Genomic DNA, 22724 nt, shown 5'->3' on the forward strand with positions numbered 1-22724 from the left:
TTTCAACCATCGCCATGTTCCCCATTACTAATTCCCCGGTCTCATCCTCTAAGGGACCAACATTTACTTTAGCCACTCTTTTCCTTTTTAGATACCTATAGAAACTCTTGCTATCTGTTTTTATATTTCGTGCTAGTGTACTTTCATAATCTATCTTCTCTTTCTTATTCATCTTTTTAGTCATTCTTTGCTGGCTTTTAAAAGCTTCCCAATCTTCTGTCCTCCCACTAGTTTTGGCCACTTTGTATGCCCTTGCTTTTAATTGGATACTGTCCTTTATTTCTTTAATTAGCCACAGATGGCTATCTTTTCTTTTACACCCTTTTCTACTCACTGGAATATATTTTTCTTGAATTGTGAAATGTCTCCTTAAATGTACGCCACTGTTCATCAACTGTCCTACACTTTAATCTATTTTCCCAGTCCACTTTAGCCAACTCTGCCCTCATACCTTCATAGTCTCCTTTATTTAAGCTTAGTACGCTGGTTTAAGATCCAACTTTCTCACCCTCCATCTGAATTTGAAATTCAACCATGCTATGATCACTCATTCCAAGGGGATCCTTTACTAGGAGATTATTTCTTAATCCTGTCTCATTACTCAGGACCAGATCCAAGATAGCCTGCCCCCTGGTTGGTTCCGTTACATACTGCTCAAGAACCCTTATGCACTCTATGAACTCTTCTTCAAGGCCAATTTGATTTATCCAATCAATATGGAGGTTAAAATCACCCATGATTATTGCTGTTCCCTTTTTACGAGCCCCCACTAATTCCTGGTTTATACTCCAACCAACAGAGTTGCTACTGTTAGGAGGACTATAGACTACGCCCACCAATGACTTTTTCCCCTTATTATTCCTTATCGCCACCCAAGCTGTTTCAACATCCTGATCATTTGAGCCAATATAATTTCTCACTATTGCAGTGATACCATCCCTTATCAATAGAGCTACCCCACCTCCTTTTCCTTTCTGTCTATCCTTCCAGATTGTCAATACCCCATAATACTTAATTCCCAGTCCTGGTCACCTTGCAACCAAATCTGTGTAATGATCATCAGATCATACCCACTTGTCTCTATTTGTGCCGTCAACTCATCTATTTTGTTACGGATGCTACGTGCATTTAGACAAAGTGCCTTTAAATTTGTATTTTTACCATTTTTTCCTGCTTGTTTCCTCTCTCCTTCAAACTCACTTTCTTTATTTTTGCTTTCTAATTCCAGCTTTACTCCCCTCCCTACTTAAACTATTTTCAGGTTCCCATCCCCCTGCCAAGCTAGTTTAAACCTCCCCAATAACACTAGCAAACCCCCGCGCGAGGATATTGGTCCCGGCTATGTCATCAGGATAGTCAGCACAGATTTGTTAAAGGAAGATTGTGTCAGACTAACTTGATTGAATTTTTTGAGGAGGTAACAAGGAGGGTCAATGAGGGTAACACGTGGAATATAGTCTACATGGATTTTAGCAAGGCTTTTAACAGGGTTCAACATGGCAAGCTGGTTGGAAAAGTGAAAGCCAATGGGATCCAAGGGAAAATGGCAAGTTGGAACCAAAATTGGCTGAGTGGCAGGAAGCAAAGGGTAATGGTCGACAGGAGCTATTGTGACTGGAAGGCTGTTTCCAGTCGGGTTCCGCAGTGCTCAGTACTAGGTCCCTTGCTTTTTGTGGTATACAACAACAATAACTTGTATTTATCTAGCGCCTTTAATATAGTAAAATGTCCCAAGGTGCTTCACAGTTATAAGTTAAAAATTTGACACCAAGCCACATAAGAAGAAATTACGGCAGATGACCAAAAGCTTTGTCAAAGAGGTAGGATTTAAGGAGCATCTTCAAGGAAGAAAGTGAGGCAGAGGCGGAGAGGTTTAGGGAGGGAGTTCCAGAGCTTAGGGCCTAAGCAACTGAAGGCACGGCCACCAATGGTTGAGTGATTATAATCAGGGATGCTCAAGAGGGCAGAATTTAAGGAGCGCAGATATCTCGGGGGGGGTGGGGGGGTGGTTGTGAGGCTGAAGGAGATTACAGAGAAAGGAAGAGGCGAGGCAATGGAGGGATTTGTAAACAAGGATGAGAATTTTGAAATTGAAGTGTTGCTTAACTGGGAGCAAATGGAGGTCAGCAAGCCCAGGGGTGATGGGTGAATGGGACTTGGAGCAAGCTAGGACACGGGCAGCCAAGTTTTGGATGACCTCAAGTTTACGTAGGGTATAATGTGGGTGGCCAGCCAGAAGTGCGTTGGAATAGTCAAGTCTAGAAGCAACAAAGGCATGGATGAGGGTTTCAGCAGCAGATGAGCTGAGGCAGAGACGGAGATGGGAAATGTTAGGAAGGTGGAAATAAGCAGTCTTAATTATGTTGCGGATATGTGGTCGGAAGCTCATTTCAGGGTCAAATATGACACCAAGGTTCCGAACAGACTGGTTTAGCCTCAGACAGATGCTAGGGAGAGGAATGGAGTCCATATCTAGGGAATGGAGTTTGGGCCGAGGACCAAAGACAATAGCTTCAGTCTTCCCAATATTTAATTGGAGAATTTAATTCTGCTCATCCAGTATTGGATGTTAGACAAGCAGTCTGACAATTTAGAGACCATGGAGGGCTCAAGAGAAGTGGTGGTGAGGTAGAGCTGGGTGTTGTCAGCACACATGTGAAAACTGACACCGTGTTTTCGGATGATATCGCCAAGGGGCAGCATATAGATGAGAAAAAGGAGGGGACAAGGATAGATCCTTGGGGAACCCCAGAGGTAACAGTGTGGGAGTGGGAAGAGAAGCCATTGCAGCTGATTTTCTGGAATGGAACCTGGTGAGTGCAATCCCATCCAGCTGGATGATGGTGGAGAGGCATTAGAGGAGGATGGAGTGGTCAATCGTGTCAAAGGCTGCAGACAGGTCGAGAAGGGCGAGGAGGAATAATTTACCTTTGTCACAGTCATAAAGGATGTCATTTGTGACTTTGATGAGAGCTGTTTCGGTACTGTGGCAGGGGCGGAAACCAGATTGGAGGCATTCAAATATGGAGTTCTGGGAAAGATGGGCATGGATTTGGGAGGCGACAAGAAGTTCAAGGACTTTGGAGAGGAAAGGGAGGTTGGAGATGAGGCGGTAGTTTGCAAGGACAGTTGGGTCAAGGGTTGTTTTTTGAGGAGAAGGGTGTTGTAGACAGATTTGAAGGAGAGGGGGATAGTACCTGAGGAGAGCAAACCATTAACAATGTCAGCTAATATGGGAGCCAGAAAAGGAAGTTGGGTGGTCGGGGCCATTAGAGGGAGCAAGGTGCGGCGGCCCGGCCCGGAAACCGGCGCGGTCCCAGCCTGCAAGACCATCAGCAGGCCTGGGCCATTAGAGGGAGCAACGTGCAGCAGTATGCCACTTCTGGGAGCAGCGCGAGCTGTTGCAGGAGGGCGACGGCTGAGAAGAGAGCAATTGGGTTGGACGTCATCATAACCCAGTTCGGTGATTGGAGCGTGGGCAGGTACAGCAGGAGCGTCGAGGTTGGGGCGCAGGAGTGGCAAGAGTTCGTAGAGGGACGTGATCGGGGCCCAGGAGAGGAGTGAGATTGGGGCCCAGGAGAGGCGAGGGCCCAGGGGCAGCACGGGCCAGCCCACACTGCGATATGTGTGTGCACTAAGTCCGTGCAGCAGAGTTGGTCTCCAATCGTCTTGGTTAATCATTCCTCAGAATCAAGACCTAGCTCTGTCAAGCCTGGGTAGTGGCTGGTGTGCAATAGCCATCACCATTAAAAAAATCCACGCACAGGCATCTTCCACCCTTCAAGATGTAATTCGGGACTTGGAATATTCGGTCCTGGAAAGTGGGATTAGGCTGGATAGCTCTTTTTTTGCTGGCACAGACATGGTGGCCCAAATGGCCTCCTTCTGTGCCATAAACCTCTATGATTCTATGATTTAATATTGCAAATACAGGCATAGAGTACAAAAGTTATGCTAAACCGTTATAAAACACTGGTTAGACTTCAGCTGGAGTATTGTGTTCAATTCTGAGCACCATATTTTAAGGAGGATGTCAAGGCCTTGGAGAGGGTGCAGAAGAGATTTACTAGAATGGTACTAGAGATAAAAGACATCAGTTCTGTGGAGAGACTAGAGAAACTGGTATTGCTTTCATTAGAGCAGAGAAGGTTAAAGGGAGATGTGATAGAGGTGTTCAAAATCATAAAGGATTTTGATAGAGTAAATAAGGAGAAACTGTTTCCAGTGGCAGAAGGGTCAGTAACCAAAGGATATAGATTTAACATAATTGGCAAAAGAACCTGAGGTGTCATGAGGAAAAATCAATTTATGCAGCGATTTGTTGTGATCTGGAATACATTGCCTGAAGCAGATTCAATAACTTTTGAAAGGGAATTGGATAAATATTTGAAGTGGAAACATTTGCAGGGCTATGGGGAAAGAGCAGAGGAATTCTTTGGATAGCTCTTTCAAAGAGCTGGCGCAGGCACAATGGGCCAAATGGCATCCTTCTGTGCTGTACCATTCTATTCTATGGATTCAGTGCCCTTGGGCTAGGAAATATAAAATCAGCCATTGTTTCTGATCCAGGTATCCAGTTACCCTTGCTGGAACATGCATCTCGAAAACAAGTAAGCACAGGAACAGGAGTAGGCCATTCAACCCCTTGAATCTGTTCTACCATTCAATTATATCATGGCTGATCTGTACCTCAACTCCATTTACTCAACTTTGATCTATCTGCCTGGCGGGGATAATATAAGGCTCGAGCCCCCACCTCCACATGGTGAATATCACCCAAAGAATGATCACATTGGTAAGGAATTGGAAAGCACTCAGCACTAATCAAACTATACCCCTGCATGAATGCAATGGTATTCAAGAGAGGAAGAGGGCAGAAAGGGGAGGAAATTTGTTCCCAAAAATGGTAACGTTTTAAGCAAAGCAACAGCATTAAAAAGCTTCTATCACATATCCATGTTATCACTAAGACTGTCCATTTCCATCTTCGTAATATTACCCATCTCCTTACCTCAACTTATCTGTTGCCAAAACCCTCATCCATGCCTTTATCATCTCTAGGCTTGATTGTTCCAAAGCACTCCTGGCCGGACTCCCTAGTTCTACCCTCCATAAACTGGAGGTCATCCAAAATTCTGCCGCCTGAGTGCTAACTTGCACGAAGTCGAGCTCACCCCATCTCCCCTATCCTTGCTGACCTACATTGGCTCCCAGTTAAGCAACATCTTGATTTAAAAATTCTCATCCTTGTTTTCAAATCCCTCCATGGCTTCACCCCCTCCTCATGTCTGCAATCTCCTCCAGCCCTATAATCTCCCTAGACTCTGCACTCAAGCTATTCTGGCCTTTTGAACATCCCCAATTTTAAATACTCCACCATTGGTAGTCGTGCCCTCAGCTGCCTAGGTGCTAAGTTCGAGAATTCCCTCCCAAACACTCTCCACTTCTCCACTTCTCTTTCCTCATTTAAGATGCAGTGGATGCAGTGCATTTGGATTTCCAGAAGGCATTCGATAAGGTTCCACATAAGAGGTTACTGCATAAGATAAAAGCTCATGGGGTTGGGGGTAATATATTAGCATGGATAGAAGATTGGCTAAATAACAGAAAACAGAGAGTCGGGATAAATGGGTCATTTTCCGATTGGCAAACAATGACTATTGGGGTGCCACAGGGATCGGTGCTGGGTCCTCAACTATTTACAATCTATATTAATGACTTGGATGAAGGGACAGAGTGTAATGTAGCCAAGTTTGCTGATGAAACAATGATGGGTGGGAAAGCAAATTGTGAGGAGGACACAAATAATCTGCAAAGGGATATAGACAAGCTAAGTGAGTGGGCAAAAATTTAGCAGATGGAGTATAATGTGGGAAAATGTGAGGTTATACATTTTGGCAGAAATAATAGAAAAGCAAATTATAATTTAAATGGAGAAAAAATGAAAAGTGCTGCAGTTCAAAGAGACCTGGGGGTCCTTGTGCATGAAACACAAAAAGTTAGTATGCAGGTACAGCAAGTAATCAGGAAGGCAAATGGAATGTTGGCCTTTATTGCAAGAGGGAAAGAGTATAAAAGCAGAGAAGTCCTGCTACAGTTGTACAGGGTAAGGCCACACTTGGAGCACTGCGTACAGTTTTGGTTTCTGTATTTAAGGAAGGATATACTTGCATTGGTGACTGTTCAGAAAAGTTTCACTAGATTGATTACGGAGTTGAGGGGGTTGACTTATGAAGTTGAGTAGGTTGGGCCTATACATATTGGAGTTCAGAAGAATGAGAGATGATCTTATTGAAACTTATAAGATAATGAAATGCTCGACAAGGTGGATGCAGAGAGGATATTTCCACTCATAGGGGAAACTAAAACAAGGGGACATAGGGCCCAAGTTTTGGGCCGTGCCTAAAACGGCGCAGCCCGGACCTGGACGCCCATTTTCCGCGCCACAAAGTGCGCCTAAAAAAAACCTCACCTATTCTCCGGATCCCTGCAGGTCCTCTGGAGCTGAGCGCGGCACAGCATGAGCTGTAGGGGGCAGAGTCAGGTCCCTGCGCTAAAAACAGTGCCGGGAGCTCTGCATATGCACAACAGTGGCCGCGCATATGCAGTAGCTCCAGGCGCCCAAAACTGTGAGAGGGGCCTGAAGCACGCAGCCCCTAGCCCTGGCCGAATGGCCTCACTGGGGCTGCGTGGATAAGACTCACCTCCCACCCGACCGGACCCGACTTGACTCCTGCTCCCCGGACCCGACCTCCGCTCCCCCCCGCCCGGCGACCCGACCTCCGCTCTCCCACCCCACCCCCCCCTGCACCGGGCGACCCGACATCCGCTCCCCCACCCGGGCGGCCTGACCTTCGCTCCCCCACCCCACCACCCCCCGGGCGACCCGACCTCCGCTTCCCCCCCCCCACCGCCCCTGGCGACCAGACCTCCGCTCCCCCCGGTGACCAGTCTCTCTCTCTCTCTCTCTCTCCTTCCCTTCCCCCTCCCCAACCCCCCCTTCCTTCTCCCTCCCTACCCCCTTCTCCTCTCACCCCCCTTCTCCTCCCTCTCTCCCCTCCCTCTCCCCTCCCCTCTCCCCACCCTTCTCCTCCCTCCTCCCCACCCTTCTCCTCCCTCCTCCTTCCCCGTCTCCCTTCCTTCTCCTCCCTCTCTCCCCCCCCTTCTCCTCCCTCTCTCCCCCCCTCCTCCTCCCTCTCTTCCCCCCCTCTTCCTCCCTCTCTTCCCCCCCTCCTCCTCCCTCTCTCCCCCCCCTCTCTCCCCCCCCCTCCTCCTCCCTCTCTCCCCCCCCTCCTCCTCCCTCTCTCCCCCCCCTCCTCCTCCTCCCTCTCTCCCCCCCCTCCTCCTCCTCCCTCTCTTCCCCCCCTCCTCCTCCTCCCTCTCTTCCCCCCTTCTCCTCCCTCTCTTCCCCCCTTCTCCTCCCTCTCTTCCCCCCTTCTCCTCCCTCTCTTCCCCCCTTCTCCTCCCTCTCTTCCCCCCTTCTCCTCCCTCCTCTCCCCTCCCCTCTCTCCCTCCTCTCCCCTCCCCTCTCTCCCTCCTCTCCCCTCCCCTCTCTCCCTCCTCTCTCCCTCCTCTCCCCTCCCCTCTCTCCCTCCTCTCTCCCTCTCCCCAACCCCTCCCTCTACCTTCCATCCCCTCCCTCTACCTTCCACCTCCCCCCACCCCCTCCCTCTACCTTCCACCTCCCCCCACCCCCTCCCTCTACCTTCCACCTCCCCCCACCCCCTCCCTCTACCTTCCACCTCCCCCTCCCTCTACCTTCCATCCCCTCCCTCTACCTTCCACCTCCCCCCACCCCCTCCCTCTACCTTCCACCTCCCCCCCTCTACCTCCCTCCTCCCCCCCTCTACCTCCCTCCTCCTTCCTCCCCCTCTCCCCCCACCCCACTTTACCTCCCCCTCTCCCCTTTTCCCCCTCCCGCCCCCCTTCTCCCGCTGTCAGAATCACAGGCACTGACAGACAGAGAGTGAGAGAGACACACACAGACAGACAGAGAGATAGAGACACACTGGGGGGGGCCGTCCAAGCACGCTGTTGGAGGACTCCCGGTGCTGCAGTCAATAAGTAGAAAATGTTTTATTTATTGATTTTTTAATTTTTTTTATTTTTTATTAATTTTTTGATTGATTTATTGATGTATTTATCATGTATTATTGATGATGGCTCTTTATTTGTAAAACTGAAGTGTTTAATGTTTGTAAACTTCCTTTTAAACCCCCCCCATTCTCTACGCCTGATTTGTAACCTACGCCTGATTTTCTAAAGTGTAGACAAGATTTTTCTGAGCGTACAAAAATCTTCACTTACTCCATTCTAAGTTAGTTTGGAGTATGTTTTCACTGCCTAAACTTTCAAAACGGGCGTAAATGGCTGGACACGCCCCCTTTTGAAAAAAAAAATCTGTTCCAAACTGAAACTGTTCTAACTGACTAGAACTGGAGCAAACTAAATGCCGAGAATTGCAATTTCTAAGATATTCCATTCTAAACTAGTTGCTCCAAAAAAACAGGAGCAACTCAGGCCAAAACTTGGCCCCTTTGTCTTAGAAGGGGCCACCCATTTAAAGCTGAGATGAGGAGAAATTTCTTCTCTCAGAGGGTTGTAAATCTATGGAATTCTCTGCCCCAGAGAGCTGTGGAGGCTGGGTCATTGAATATATTTAAGGCGGAGATAGACAGATTTTTGAGCGATAAGGGAATAAAGGGTTATGGGGAGTGGACAGGGCAGTGGAGCTGAGTCCATGATCAGGTCAGCCATAATCTTATTGAATGATGGAGCAGGCTCGAGGGGCCAAATGGCCTAATCCTGCTCATCCTGCTCCTATTTCTTATGTTCTTATTTTCTTAAAACCTACCTCTTCAACTAAGTTTTTGGTCACCTGCCCTAACATCTCCGTATATGGCTCGGTGTCAATTCTTGTGTTTTTTTGATAATACTTCTGTGAAGTGCCTGGAGGCATCTTATTACGTTAAAGGCGCTATATAAATATAAGTTGTTCTTGTCGGAATAAGATTAGCTGTTCTTTTTCAGGTTATTAATTTACTGAAGATCAGAGAGATATACATTTTTCTCTGGTATGAACATAGCAATCAGAATACAATTTTTGAAAATGAAAATATTTTTCTTATTACCAGTTCCATTTGTAACTTTGGGAATAGGATTTCCTGCATATACGAAATAGGAACTGCAAACTTAGGAAGCGCTGGTGTCCAAAACAGCTTTGTTGCATCTTTGTAAATTTGCATCTGCTCAAAACAAATATAAAATTTATTATATTTCCATGCAAAGAAAACTACTAAAAAACAGTTATCGTGCAAAAAATGTCAGTGATACAAGATATATCAAAATGGTGAAAATTCTTTCTTTTACATAGTTGGAACATCAGAGGATTTCACAGTAAAATCAACTGTTCAAAACACAATGAATCAGACCAAATGCTCATTCTCCTCCAAACTGACCCATAGTTTCTCCCACATCTCTCCACTTAATTTCCTCACCAAAATCATCTCCTTTGGAACCCATCTCCTCCTCCCTTGATCCCCTTACTTACCAATCAGCTCTTGACCAGTCCAATAACATGCTTTGCCACAGTGCTCACTGATATCATTAGTGAGCCCCTTTCCATAAACACCAATCCACTCCTCTTGAAAACTTCCTATTGAAAACTTTGGCTACCTCTGCTCTCCTCAAAAAGCCGACACTTGACCTGTTCATCCTCTTCAACAGTCACTCTACATCTAATTATTTCTGCCTCTCCAACGTCTTCAAATGCTCGTCACCAGCCCTCTTTGCATTCCCCTCTTCTACAAGGGACAAAGGGGGCTAAATTGGCAAACTGCCCACGCCTGTTGAAAGTAATGCAGACAGCATGCAAAATTCATGCTGCCTGCTCATTAACATGATTGCAGTGCTAAGCCAAGCGCTAGTCATGATGCTGGTTGGCTCAGCACTCAGCACAGGGCCAAATATTGTGGGAAGTCTGTCTATAAAAAGGTTGGCTGCAGAGCGGAAAGCTTTCTGCACTTCTTAAAGGGGATGTGCTTTGTGAAAGAAGTATCTCATTCTGACTGGAGCTACGCAAAGGGGAAGTTAGCAATGTTACAACAGGGCAGAGAAAGGGCACCTCGGTTCTCGGGCGCAGCATCGGCAGCCTTGGTGCAGGGGATCTATTGGAGAGACAGTTCCTCTACCTGCAGGGGGGCAGGAGGCCTTCCAGACACACTGTTTGAAGCCAGTGGTAGGAGATCGCTGAAGTGATCAGTTCCACCAGTCTTTGCCTCAGGACCTGGATCCAGTTACGGGAGTAGTCTAATAACCTCACGAGTGGTCAAGGTGAGTGAATGCACCTTCAAATGCCATATCCCACCAACTGCACCAATAGCTTCACACATTGCTCAGTGCATCACACACCCGTCACTCAGCTACCAATAATCTCTAGCAATCATGACTCATACCTCACAATCATAGCTTCACCTCACCCTCACACATTTACCACTGTTGCAAGCCTCACATGCACATCCCAGACCTTGCATACAATGCCAGCTATTCAGCCACGACAGACATATCACCCAAACATATTGCACAAACTCACTGACACATTTCCCTGTCTCTTGCAGGCCAAGATAACACATAACCAGCACAAGCAGGAGCTAACAGGCAAGGGACAAGCATGGTTGCAGAACCTGACCCAGCTGAAGGAAACAGTTCTATGGCAATCGGTGAATTTGAAAGCATTGACGATGACGGTATGCTCATATCTGATCCTTCTTCTCACATCCCACTTCCCCCTCAAGCCACAATATCTTCTCATTTACAAGCTGCTGATGGTGTAAGCATGCACATCTTGCTTTCCCCCCCTCCCCTCATCACAACCCGACTCTAGTGACTTTCTCATTTCAGATACCCAAGAATTGCCACCAGCCCAGCCTGTGCAGGAAGAAGTACAGGAGGCGAGTGATAGAGAGGAAGAAACAGCATCACTCAATCTGACACTCTCAGGCACCAGCTCAGAAATTATGTAATTCCAAAGATTCACAAGCCTCTGAGTGAAGACATTTCTCTTTATCTCAGTTTTAAATGGTCGACCCCTTATCCTGACACTATGCCCCCTAGTTCTAGACTCTCCAACCAGGGGAAACAACCTCGCAGCATCTACTCTGTCAATCTCCCTCAGAAGCTTATATATTTCAATGAGATCACTTCTCATTCTTCAAAACTCCACAGCGAATAGGCCCAATCTACTCAACATTTGAAAATAAGGATGAGAATTTTGAAATCGTGGCATTGCTTAACCGGAAGCCAATGTAGGTCAGCAAGCACAGGGGTGATGGGTGAGCAGGACTTGGTGCGAGTTAGGACACTGGCAGCCAAGCTTTGGATGACCTCAAGGCCATAAAAAAAGCAAACCAAGCACAAGGGTTTATTTTGAGAGGTACAGAATTCAAAAGTAGGGAAGTTATGCTAAACCTGTATCAAACCTGGGTTAGACCACACTTGGAGTACTGTGTACAGTTCAGGGCGCCATATTATAAAAAGGATATCAAGGCCCTAGAGAGGGTGCAGAGAAGATTTACAAGGATGATACCAGAAATGCGAGGGTATACATATCAGGGAAGTATGAACAGGCTGGGTCTTTTTTCTCTTGAAAAACAAAGGCTGAGGGGTGACCTAATAGAGGTCTTTAATATTCTGAAAGGTTTTAATAGAACGGATACAGAGAGAATGTTTCCACTTGTGGGAAAGAGCATAACTAGAAGCCATCAATATAAGATAGTCACCAAGGCCCCGATATTGGTGGCCTTACTGCCCAATGCCGCCGACTGCTGCTGAGTTTTGCCTCCGGTCTCCCCTCTGTGCCAGTTTCCACTTGGGATGGAGGGGAATACTGCCGGGAACCGCCCGCTGACGGTTGCTGATGGCCAAGTATCGTAAGTGACCTGCCGCCCACCGAGCTGCCAGATTGGTGCGGGCGGGAGTTGGCACCAGCAAGAGGAAGGACCACTGAGTGGAGGCTGGCCTAACCCTGCAATAAAAGGTTAGTGAACATCTTTTTTAAAAAAAAAATTTACAGCGACTTACCTGGATGGGGTCCGCTGAAGGTGTTTTTTTTTTCTTTGTAATGATTTTTAATTTCGGGTCTTCCACCCGCCTTGGGCCCAACTCCATCCTCGGCAGCACTTGGGCAGTAAGAGCCTTTGCCGCCGCGATTGAGAGCTCCCGCCTGCTGCCGCCCACATTGACGGCATAAGCGAGTTGAGGTTGGGTTTCAGATTTTTTAAAGTTTAGCATCTGACCCGACCCCAACCCACCCGTTTATGGGTGTTAAGATTCACCCCATTGTCTTTATTTGTCTGTATCTTGCTTTCTCTACTAAGCTAAGCTACCATGGAATCAAATGAATTGAGGAACCTCCAACCCCAATAAAAATAAATAATTAAATTATAAACTTAAATACTTGGGGAAGTACACTAGCAACAGCTGCCTCATCTCCTCACAAAAGAATATAAGAACCCTCGTCTACCTCCTGTCCTCTCTTCCGCTCCCACTTCTTTCCCTTCTGTCTGCCCCTCAACATCCTGCTCCTGCTCTTCCTTCCCCCTCATCTTTCTGCTCCTTCATTCTTCTCTCCTTTCCTCCATGCTCCCTCATTCCTCTTTTCCTCTCCATCTTTATCCTCCTCCTCCGCCCCCAGCCAAGTTTGCTGACGATACAAAGATGGGAGGAAAAGCAATATGTGAGGAGAACACACAAAATCTGCAAAAGGACATAGACAGGCTAAGTGAGTGGGCAAAAATTTGGCAGATGGAGTATAATGTTGGAAAGTGTGAGGTCATGCACTTTGGCAGAAAAAAATCAAAGAGCAAGTTATTATTTAAATGGAGAAAAATTGCAAAGTGCTGCAGTACAGTGGGACCTGGGGGTATTTGTGCATGAAACACAAAAGGTTAGTATGCAGGTACAGAAAGTGATCAGGAAGGCCAATGGGATCTTGGCCTTTATTGCAAAGAGGATGGAGTATAAAAACAGGGAAGTCTTGCTATAGTTTTAGAGAGTCTTGGTGAAGCCAGACCTGGAATACAGCATACAGTTTTGGTTTCCATATTTACGAAAGGATATACTTGCTTTGGAGGCAGTTCAGAGAAGGTTCACTAGGTTGATTCCGGAGCTGAAGGGGTTGACTTATGAGGAAAGGTTGAGTAGGTTGAGCCTCTACTCATTGGAATTCAGAAGATTGAGAGATGGTCTTATCGAAACGTGTAAGATTATGAGGGGGCTTGACAAGGTGAATGCAGAGTGAATGTTTCCACTGATGGGGAAGACTAGAACTAGGGGGCATAATCTTAGAATAAGGGGCCTCCCATTTAAAACTGAGATGAGGAGACATTTCATTTCTCAAAGGGTTGTGGATCTGTGGAATTTGCTGCCTCAGAGAGCTGTGGAAACTGGGACATTGAATAAATTTAAGACCGAGATAGACAGTTTCTTAACCGATTCAGGGAATTCGGGGTTATGGGGAGCGGGCAGGAAAGTGGACCTGAGTCTATGATCGGATCAGCCAAGATCGTATTAAATGGCGGAGCAGGCTCGAGGGGCCATATGGCCCACTCCTGCTCGTATTTCGTATGTTCTTATGTACTCTACCCTTACCCTCCTCCACTCCGAGCTCCACTTTCCCTGCCCCATCATCTCCCCTTCCACTCCACCTTCACCCTCTTCCCATCTTCCTGCTCCTCTTGCTCATCCCTCTCCTACATCCCTTCACCCCACCCTATTCCTACTCCTCCTCTTCCAGGAAGGCATAGTTACAGCACAACAAGTTTACATAAACATTTTTCATCATAGATTAGGATAGATTAATTAATAAAGCCGAAGGTACAAATATTATGCCTGTACACCCTGGTTCAATTATACCCTGAACTTTAATCCACCTTTGCTTGATGACTACAAGTAGTCTTAATTCCCCATAGCCAATGCTGGGAAGATCAATCCATAATGTTAAAAATCTTCGGGATGAATTTGCTCCAACCAGATAAATCTCCAGCCAGATTCAAACGGACATGGATACACCAGATCTGGCCTACGCTGGGAGCTGCCACTCAACTAAGTGGCAGAACTTCTGCCCACCCTTTACAAGGCAATTGACCCAGATGAGTGCTGTCTGGGAGTGGGGGTGTGGGAGGGGGCGAGGGGGGGCCGGGTGTGGTAGGCAAGGATACTTTAAGCTGGGCGTCATCCCCACCTAGATGGCAGCCAGAGTTTCTGGGAATGTGGTGCTGCCAGGTTCCCATTAAGCCTATCAAACTATTCTCCCATTAACCCCACATACTCTGGCAGCGTCAGCACTGGCGAGTGCTATCCCAGCATATTTGCCAGCATCATGGGCAGATCAGTGCGTTAGTGAGAAACGATATTGGCTCAGAAGATCAAGATGTTTGGGTGTAGATAAGGAATAATAAGGGGAACAAGTCACCGGTGGACGTAGTCTATAGGCCCCCTAACAGTGACTACACTGTTGGACGGAGTATAAATCAAGAAATAATGGAGGCTTGTAAAAAAGGAACGGCAATAACCATGGGCAATTTTAACCTTCATATTGATTGGACAAAGCAAATTGGGCAGGGTAGCCTTGAGAAAGAGTACATCGAGTGTATCCGGTATAGTTTCCTTGAACAGTATGTTGCGGAACCAACCAGGGAGCAGGCTATCTTAGATCTGGTACTGTGTAATGAGACAGGATTAATAAACGATCTCCTAGTAAAGGATCCTCGAGGAATGAGTGACCGTAACATGGTTGAATTTCAAATTCAGTTGGAGGGTGAGAAAGTTGGATCTCAAACCAGTGTCCAAAGCTTAAATAAAGGAGACTACAAAGGTATGAAGGCAGAGTTGGCTAAAGTAGACTGGGAAAATAGATTGAAGTGTGGGACAGTTGATGAGCAGTGGCAGTCATTTAAGAGAAGGGATAACCATTCCTGGCTAACGAAGGAAATAAGGAATGGTATCAAATTGAAAGCAAGGGCATACAATGTGGCCAAGACTACTGGAAGGCCAGAGGATTCGGAAACTTGTAAAAGCCAGCAAAAAACGAATAAAAAAGTAATAGAGAGGGAAGATAGATTATGAAAGCAAACTAACATGAAATATAAAAACAGATAGTAAGAATTTCTACAGGTACAAAAAAAAGGAAAAGAGTGGCGAAAGTAAATGTTGGTCTCTTAGAGGATGAGACTGGGGAATTAATAATGGGGAACGGGGAAATGGCAAAGACTTTGAACAAATATTTTGCATCGGTCTTCACGGTAGAAGACACTAAAAGCATTCCAATAGTGGATAATCATGAGGCTATAGGGAAGGAGGAACTTAAAACAATCACTATCACTAAAGAAGTGATGTGTATCTGTAGAGCATGCACTCCCATGTTCCGCCACCAGGGAACTCATCCCCTGCAATCCCAAGGAATCCCAGCAGCCCTTGGGAGCACTGTATATAAGCCGGCCCCAACAGCCTGTTCCTCATTCTGGAGTGTCTCATTAAAGACTGAGGTCACTGTTACTTTAACCTCCCTGTGTGCAGCCTCATCTGTGTTAGGAACACAATAACTGGCGACGAGAATACAAGTCTAACACAAAGATGCAGCAAACTGTGGGCATCCTGGAGAAGTTCTCGGAGGGTGAGGACTGGGAAGCCTATGTCGAATGACTAGACCAGTACTTTGTAGCCAATTAGCTGGACGGAGAAGGAAGTGCTGCAAAAAGGAGAGTGGTCCTCCTCACGGTCTGCGGGGCACCGACCTACAGCTTCATGAAGAATCTTCTGGCTCCGGTGAAACCAACAGATAAGTCATATGAGGAGCTGCGTACACTGGTTCGGGAGTATCTTAACCCGAGGGAGAGCGTGCTGATGGCGAGGTATCGGTTCTACATGTGCCAGCAATCTGAAGGTCAGGAAATGGCGAGTTACATCGCCGAGCTAAGACGACTTGCAGGACAATGTGAGTTTGATGGCTACTTGGAGCAAATGCTCAGAGACCTTTTTGTACTGGGCATTGGCCACGAGACCATCCAACGAAAATTTTTGACTGTAGAGACACCGACCCTCAGTAAGGCCATTGCGATAGCACAGGCGTTTACGTCCACCAGTGATAACACCAAACAAATCTCTCAGCACACAAGTGCGAGCAATGTTCATAAATTAACTGGAACTGTGTTTGCGAGCAGAAATGTACAGGGCAGAACCCAAGAGTCTGCAACTACCAGCAGGCCTCAGGTGACCCAGATGACTCAGAGTCCCCAACAAAGGATGAATGCAAGGCACTTCACATCATGTTGGCTTTGTGGAGGCTTCCATTCAGCCTATTCATGCCGCTTCAAAGGGTATGTTTGCAAGAGTTGTGGAACAATGGGACAACTCCAACGAACTTGCAAACGAGCTGCAAGCTCTGCAAAACCTGCTAACTACCACGTGGCAGAGGAAGATCGGTCCATGGAGGATCAAAACAATTTCGAGCCTCAGAGAGAGGAGGCAGATGCTGAAGTACACGGGGTGCACACATTTTCGATGAAATGTCCACCTATAATGCTAAACGTAAAATTGAATGGCTTACCCGTAGCCATGGAACTGGACACTGGTGCCAGCCAATCCATCATGAGTAAAATGATGTTTGAGAGACTGTGGTGCAACAAGGCATTCAGACCAGCCCTGAGCCCCATCCACACAAAACTGAGAACGTACATCAAAGAGCTTATCACTGTCCTGGGCAGGGCCATGGTCAAGGTCATCTACGAGGGCACGGTGCACAAACTGCCACTCTGGATTGTCCCTGGCGATGGCCCCACACTGCTTTGAAGGAGCTGGCTGGGCAAAATCCGCTGGAACTGGGATGACATCCGAGCGCTATCACATGTCGATGAGGCCTCATGTACCCAGGTTCTCAACAAATTTCCTTCCCTTTTTGAGCCAGGCATTGGAAACTTTTCCGGGGCAAAGGTGCGGATCCACTTGGTCCCAGAGGCACGACCCATTCACCACAAGGCGCGAGCGGTACCTCACATGATGAGGGAGAGAGTGGAAATCACGCTGGACAGGCTGCAACGCGAGGGCATCAGCTCCCCAGTGGAATTCAGCGAGTGGGCCAGCCCGATTGTTCCAGTACTAAAAAGTGATGGCACGGTCAGGATTGGCGGCGATTATAAAGTAACTATTAATCGTTTCTCGCTACAGAACCAATACCTGCTACCTAAAGCAGACGACCTATTTGCGACGCTGGCAGGAGGCAAGACGTTCACCAAGCTCAACCTGACTTTAGCCTACATGACGAAGGAGCTGGAGGTGTCTTTGAGGTCCTCACCTGCATCAACACACACAAGGGACTGCTCATCTACAACAAATGTCCGTTTGGAATTCAGTTGGCTGCAGCAATCTTCCAGAGAAACATGGAGAGAATACTCAAGTCGGTACCACACACGATGATCTTTCAGGACGACATTTTGGTCATGGGTCGGAACACTGCCGAGCACCTACGAAACCTGGAGGAGGTCCTCCAGCAACTGGATCACGTAGGGCTGCGGCTGAAGAGGTCGAAATGTGTCTTCATGGCAACAAAAGTGGAGTTTTTGGGGAGAAAGATCGTGGCGGACGGCATTCGGCTCACAGACGCCAAGACAGAGGCTATCAGGAACGCGCCCAGGCCACAGAAGGTCATAAAGCTGGGTTGTTCCTGGGACTCCTCAACTATTTTAGTAACTTCCTACCGGGGTTAAGCACCCTTTTCGAGCCCCTACATGTGTTATTGCGTAAAGGTGAGAATTGGGTATGGGGAAAAAAAACAAGTAATTACTTTTGAGAAAGCCAGAAACATTTTATGCTCCAACAAGCTGCTTGTATTGTATAACCCGTGTAAAAGACTTGTGCTAGCATGTGACGCGTCGTCGTACGGAGTCGGGTGTGTATTACAACAAGCTAACATTGCGGGGAAGTTGCAACCTGTCGCCTACGCTTCCAGGAGCTTGTCTAAGGCCGAGAGGGCCTACAGCATGATTGAGAAAGAGGTATTAGAATGTGTGTTTGGGGTAAAGAAAATGCATCAGTACCTGTTTGGCCTCAAATTTGAGCTAAAAACCGATCACAAGCCCCTCACATCCCTGTTCGCTGAAAACAAGGGGATAAATACTAATGCTTCAGCCAGCATACAAAGGTGGGCACTCGCGCTATCAGCGTATAACTATACCATCCGCCACAGGCCAGGCACCGAGAACTGTGCGGATGCTCTGTCGGCTACCATTGCCCACCACGGGAGTGGAAAGGGCGCAGTCTGCAAACTTGTTGATGGTGGCGCAGCCCGCAGACTTGTTGATGGTCATGGAAGCGTTTCAAAATGATAAATCACCTGTCACAGCCCGCCAGATTAGGACTTGGACCAGCCAAAATCCTCTGCGGTCCCTAGTAAAAAAACTGTGTACTGCATGGGAGCTGGGCCAGCATCCTCGTTGAAATGCAAGAGCCAATCAAGCTGTTCCAGCAGCGAAAGGATGAGCTGTCCATTCAGGCAGACTGCCTGTTGTGGGGTAACCGCGTAGTGCTACCAAAAAAGGGCAGAGAGATGTTCATCTCGGATCTCCACAGCACACACCCGGGTATAGAAATGATGAAAGCGATAGCCAGATCCCACGTGTGGTGGCCCAGTATCGACTCTGACTTCGAGTCCTGTGTACGGCAATACAGCGTATGTGCTCAGTTTTGAGCAATGCGTCCAGAGAGGCACCACTAAGTTTGTGGTCCTGGCCCTCCAGACCATGGTCGAGGATCCATGTCGACTATGCGGGCCCGTTTCTCGGTAAAATGTTCTTGGTGGTGGTGGATGCTTTTTCAAAATGGATTGATTGTGAAATAATGTCGGGAAGCACCACCACCACCACCATTGAAAGCCTGAGGGCCATGTTTGCCGCTCATGGCCTGCCTGACATACTGGCCAGTGACAACGGGCCATGTTTCACCAGTGCCGAATTTAAAGAATTCATGACCCTCAATGGGATCAAACATGTCACCTCGGCCCCGTTTAAACCAGCCTCCAATGGGCTGGCAAAGCGGGTAGTACAAACCATCAAACAGAGCCTTAAACAAGTCACAGAAGGCTCACTCCAAACCCGCCTGTCCCGAGTACTGCTCAGCTACCGCACGAGACCCCACTCGCTCACAGGGGTGCCCCCGGCTAAGTTACTCATGAAAAGGACACTTAAAATCAGACTCTCGCTGGTTCACCCCAACCTGCATGATCAGGTAGAGAGCAGGCGGCAGCAACAAAATGTAAATGATGGTCGCGCCACTGTGTCATGGGAAATTGATCTGAATGACCCTGTGTGTGTGCTAAACGATGGATATGGTCCCAAGTGGATCGCGGGCACGGTGATAGCTAAAGAAGGGAGTAGGGTGTTTGTAGTCAAACTAGACAATGGACAAATTTACAGAAAGCACCTGGACCAAACGAGGCTGTGGTTCACATTCTGCCCTGAACAACCCACAGCAGACACCACCTTTTTCAAGCCCACAACACACACCCAAAGGATCAACAACACCACGACAGACCAGGAAATCGAATCCATCACGCCCAACAGCCCAGCAAGGCCAGGCTCACCTAGCAGCCCTGCAGGACCAACAACACGCCAGCCCAGCGAGGGCACAGCCAACACACCAGAACAGACATTTGTACTGAGGCGGTCCACAAGGAAAAGAAAGGCTCCGACCACCTCACCTTGTAAATAGTTTTCACTTTGACTTTAGCTGGGGGAAGTGATGTTCTGTATCTGTAAAGCATGCGCTCCCATGTTCCGCTACCAGGGAGCTCATCCCCTGAAGTCCCAAGGGATCCCAGCATTCCTTGGGAGCACTGTTTCTAAGCCGGCCCCTCAGGCCTGTTCCTCATTCTGGAGTGTCTTACTCAAGACTGAGGTCACTGTTACTTTAACCCCCCTATGTGCAGCCTCATCTGTGTTAGGAACACAATAGGTAAAATAATGGGACTAAAGGTGGACAAGTCCCCTGGACCTGATGGCTTGCATCCTAGGATCTTAAAAGAAATGGCTGCAGAGATAGTGGATGCATTGGTCGTAATCTACCAAAATTCCCTGGATTCTGGAGAGGTCCCAGCAGATTGGAAAACCACAAATGTAACGCCCCTATTTAAAAAAGGAGGCAGACAGAAAGCAGGAAACTATAGACCAGTTAGCCTAACATCTGTGGTTGGGAAAATGCTGGAGTCCATTATTAAGGAAGCAATAGTGGGACATTTGGGAAAAGCATAATTCAGTCAAGCAGAGTCAGCATGGTTTTATGAAAGGGAAATCATGATTGACAAATTTTCTGGAGTTCTTTGAGGATGTAACAAGCAGGGTGGATAAGGAGGAACCAGTGGAAGTGGTGTATTTGGATTTCCAGAAGGCATTCGATAAGGTGCCACATAGAAAGTTACTGCACAAGATAAAAGTTCACGGGAATGAGAATAATATATTAGCATGGATAGAGGATTGGCTAACAAACAGAAAACAGAGAGTCGGGATAAATGAGCCATTTTATGTTTGGCAAACAGTAACTAGTGGGGTGCGCAGGGATCAGTGCTGGGGTCTCAACTATTTACAATCTATATTAATGACTTGGATGAAGGGACTGAGTGTAATGTAGCTAAGTTTGCTGATAATACAAAGATGGGTGGAAAAGCAAATTGTGAAGAGGACCAAAACATCTGCAAAGGGATACAGCGGGACCTGGGGGTCCTTGTGCATGAAACACAAAGTTAGTGTTGTGTATGGAGAAAGAGTCAGACTGAACACTGAGCTCAAATAAAGTGTGACCTTAGTCTTTTATTGTAGGTCTCCAGAGTCCCTCTCCAACCTGTAAAGCCTCCTTAAATACCTGTGCTCCCAAGGGATCCCATAATCCCTTGGGATTCCAGGGGATGAGACATCTGGTGGCTGTACAGAGTATATACAAGTACACTGCCCACCCCCCCCCCCCCCCCCCCAAAGTCAATAATGTAACTATTTACAATGTGAATCGGTCTGGGGCCCTTCTTGCCCTGGTTGATCGTCTCAGTGTGAAAGCTGGTATTGTTGAATCAATTGTTGGGCCCTTGCTGGGCTGCTGTGCAGCTGGCCTTGCTGGGCTGCCTGGTATGTTGGGCCCTGCTGGGCTGCTGTGGATGATGGGTTCTGCTTCGTGGTCAACAGTGGTGCCGGTTGCCCACTGGTGTGTATGTTGGAGGATCAAAAAAGGTAGGGTCCAAGGTGGGTTGCTTAGGATAGTCCGTGAATCTGAGTTTGATTTGGTCCAAGTGTTTCCGGTGAATGAGTCCATTTGAAAGTTTGACCTGAAACACCCTGCTCCCCTCTTTGGCCACAACAGTGCTGGGAAGCTACTTGGGTCCTTGTCCATAATTTAATACAAATACAGGATCATTGATTTCAATCTCGCGTGACAGATTTGCGCTATCATGGTATGCATTTGTTGAAGCCGCCTGCTCTCTACCTGTTCATGTCGATCAGGGTGAACTAACGAGAGCCTTGTCTTAAGTGTTCTTTTCATGAGCAGTTCAGCAGGTGGGATCCCAGTGAGTGAGTGGAGACTCGTGTGGTAGCTAAGCAGGACTTGGGATAGGCGAGTCTGCAGTGAGCCTTCAGTTCCCCTCTTCAAGCCTTGCTTGATAGTTTGCACTGCTCTCTCTGCCTGCCATTGGACGCTGGTTTAAACAGGGCAGATGTGACCTGTTTGATCCCGTTACAGGTCATGAATTCTTTGAATTCAGCACTGGTAAAACATGGCCCGTTGTCGCTCACCAGGACATCAGGTTGGCCGTGTGTGGCAAACATGGCCCGCAGGCTTTCAGTAGTGCCAGCAGACGTGCTAGCCAACATTATCTTACATTCAATCCACTTGGAGTATGGGTCTATAACCACAAGGAACATTTTAACCAAGAACGGGCCTGCATAGTCGATGTGTACCTCGACTACGGTTTGGAGGGCCAAGACCATAAACGTAGTGGCACCTCCCTGGATACATTGCTTAACTGCAAGCATGTATTACATCTGTGAACACAGGACTCTAAGTTCGCATCGATACCGGGCCACCACACGTGGGGTCTGGCTATCGGTTTCATCATTACGATGCCTGAGTGGGTACTGTGGAGGTCATTGATGAAGGTGTCTCTGCACTTCTTGGGGACCACTACTCGATTGCCCCACAGAAGGCAGTCTGCCTGTGTAGACATTTCATCTTTGCGCCGCTGGAACGGCTTTATCTCTTCCTGCATTTCCACTGGGACACTCGACCAGCTCCCGTGAAGCACACAGCTTTTGACTAGAGATAATAAGGGGTCCTGACTTGTCCAGGTTTTGATCTGCTGGGCAGTGACGAGTGATTGCTCACTCTCAAATGCTTCCATAACCATGGCTAGATCTGCAGGCTGCGCCATTTTCACCCCCGTGGTGGGCAATGGCAGCCTACTGAGAGCACCGGTGCAGTTTTCTGTGCCTGGCCTGTGGCGGATGGCACAGTTGTATGCGGACAACGTGACCGCCCATCTTTGGATGCGGGTCGATGCGTTGGTATTATTCCCTTTACTTTCAGAGAACAGGGATATAAGTGGCTTATGGTCAGTTTCCAATTCGAATTTTAGCCCAAACAGGTATTAATGCATTTTCTTTACCCCATAGACACACGCTAACGCTTCTTAATCA

At 47.5% G+C, this 22724-nt stretch overlaps 1 protein-coding gene across 10 annotated transcripts in view; it reads right to left on the reverse strand.

Annotated features, from left to right (window-relative positions):
• The window catches only part of ttc6 (tetratricopeptide repeat domain 6), a 630178-nt gene that overhangs the window by 369149 nt on the left and 238305 nt on the right, over positions 1-22724 (reverse strand). For 9 of the 10 annotated variants that reach the window (XM_070879081.1, XM_070879076.1, XM_070879078.1 and 6 more), the window contains one exon: positions 9132-9245. The exons of the other annotated variant lie outside the window; for it this stretch is intronic. In XM_070879081.1, the coding sequence (XP_070735182.1) occupies positions 9132-9245 (114 nt within the window). The remainder of the gene's footprint in view (positions 1-9131; positions 9246-22724) is intronic. 10 annotated transcript variants of the gene reach the window in all.

Source organism: Pristiophorus japonicus, chromosome 4, assembly GCF_044704955.1.
Source record: "Pristiophorus japonicus isolate sPriJap1 chromosome 4, sPriJap1.hap1, whole genome shotgun sequence".
Lineage (NCBI taxonomy): Eukaryota > Metazoa > Chordata > Chondrichthyes > Pristiophoridae > Pristiophorus > Pristiophorus japonicus.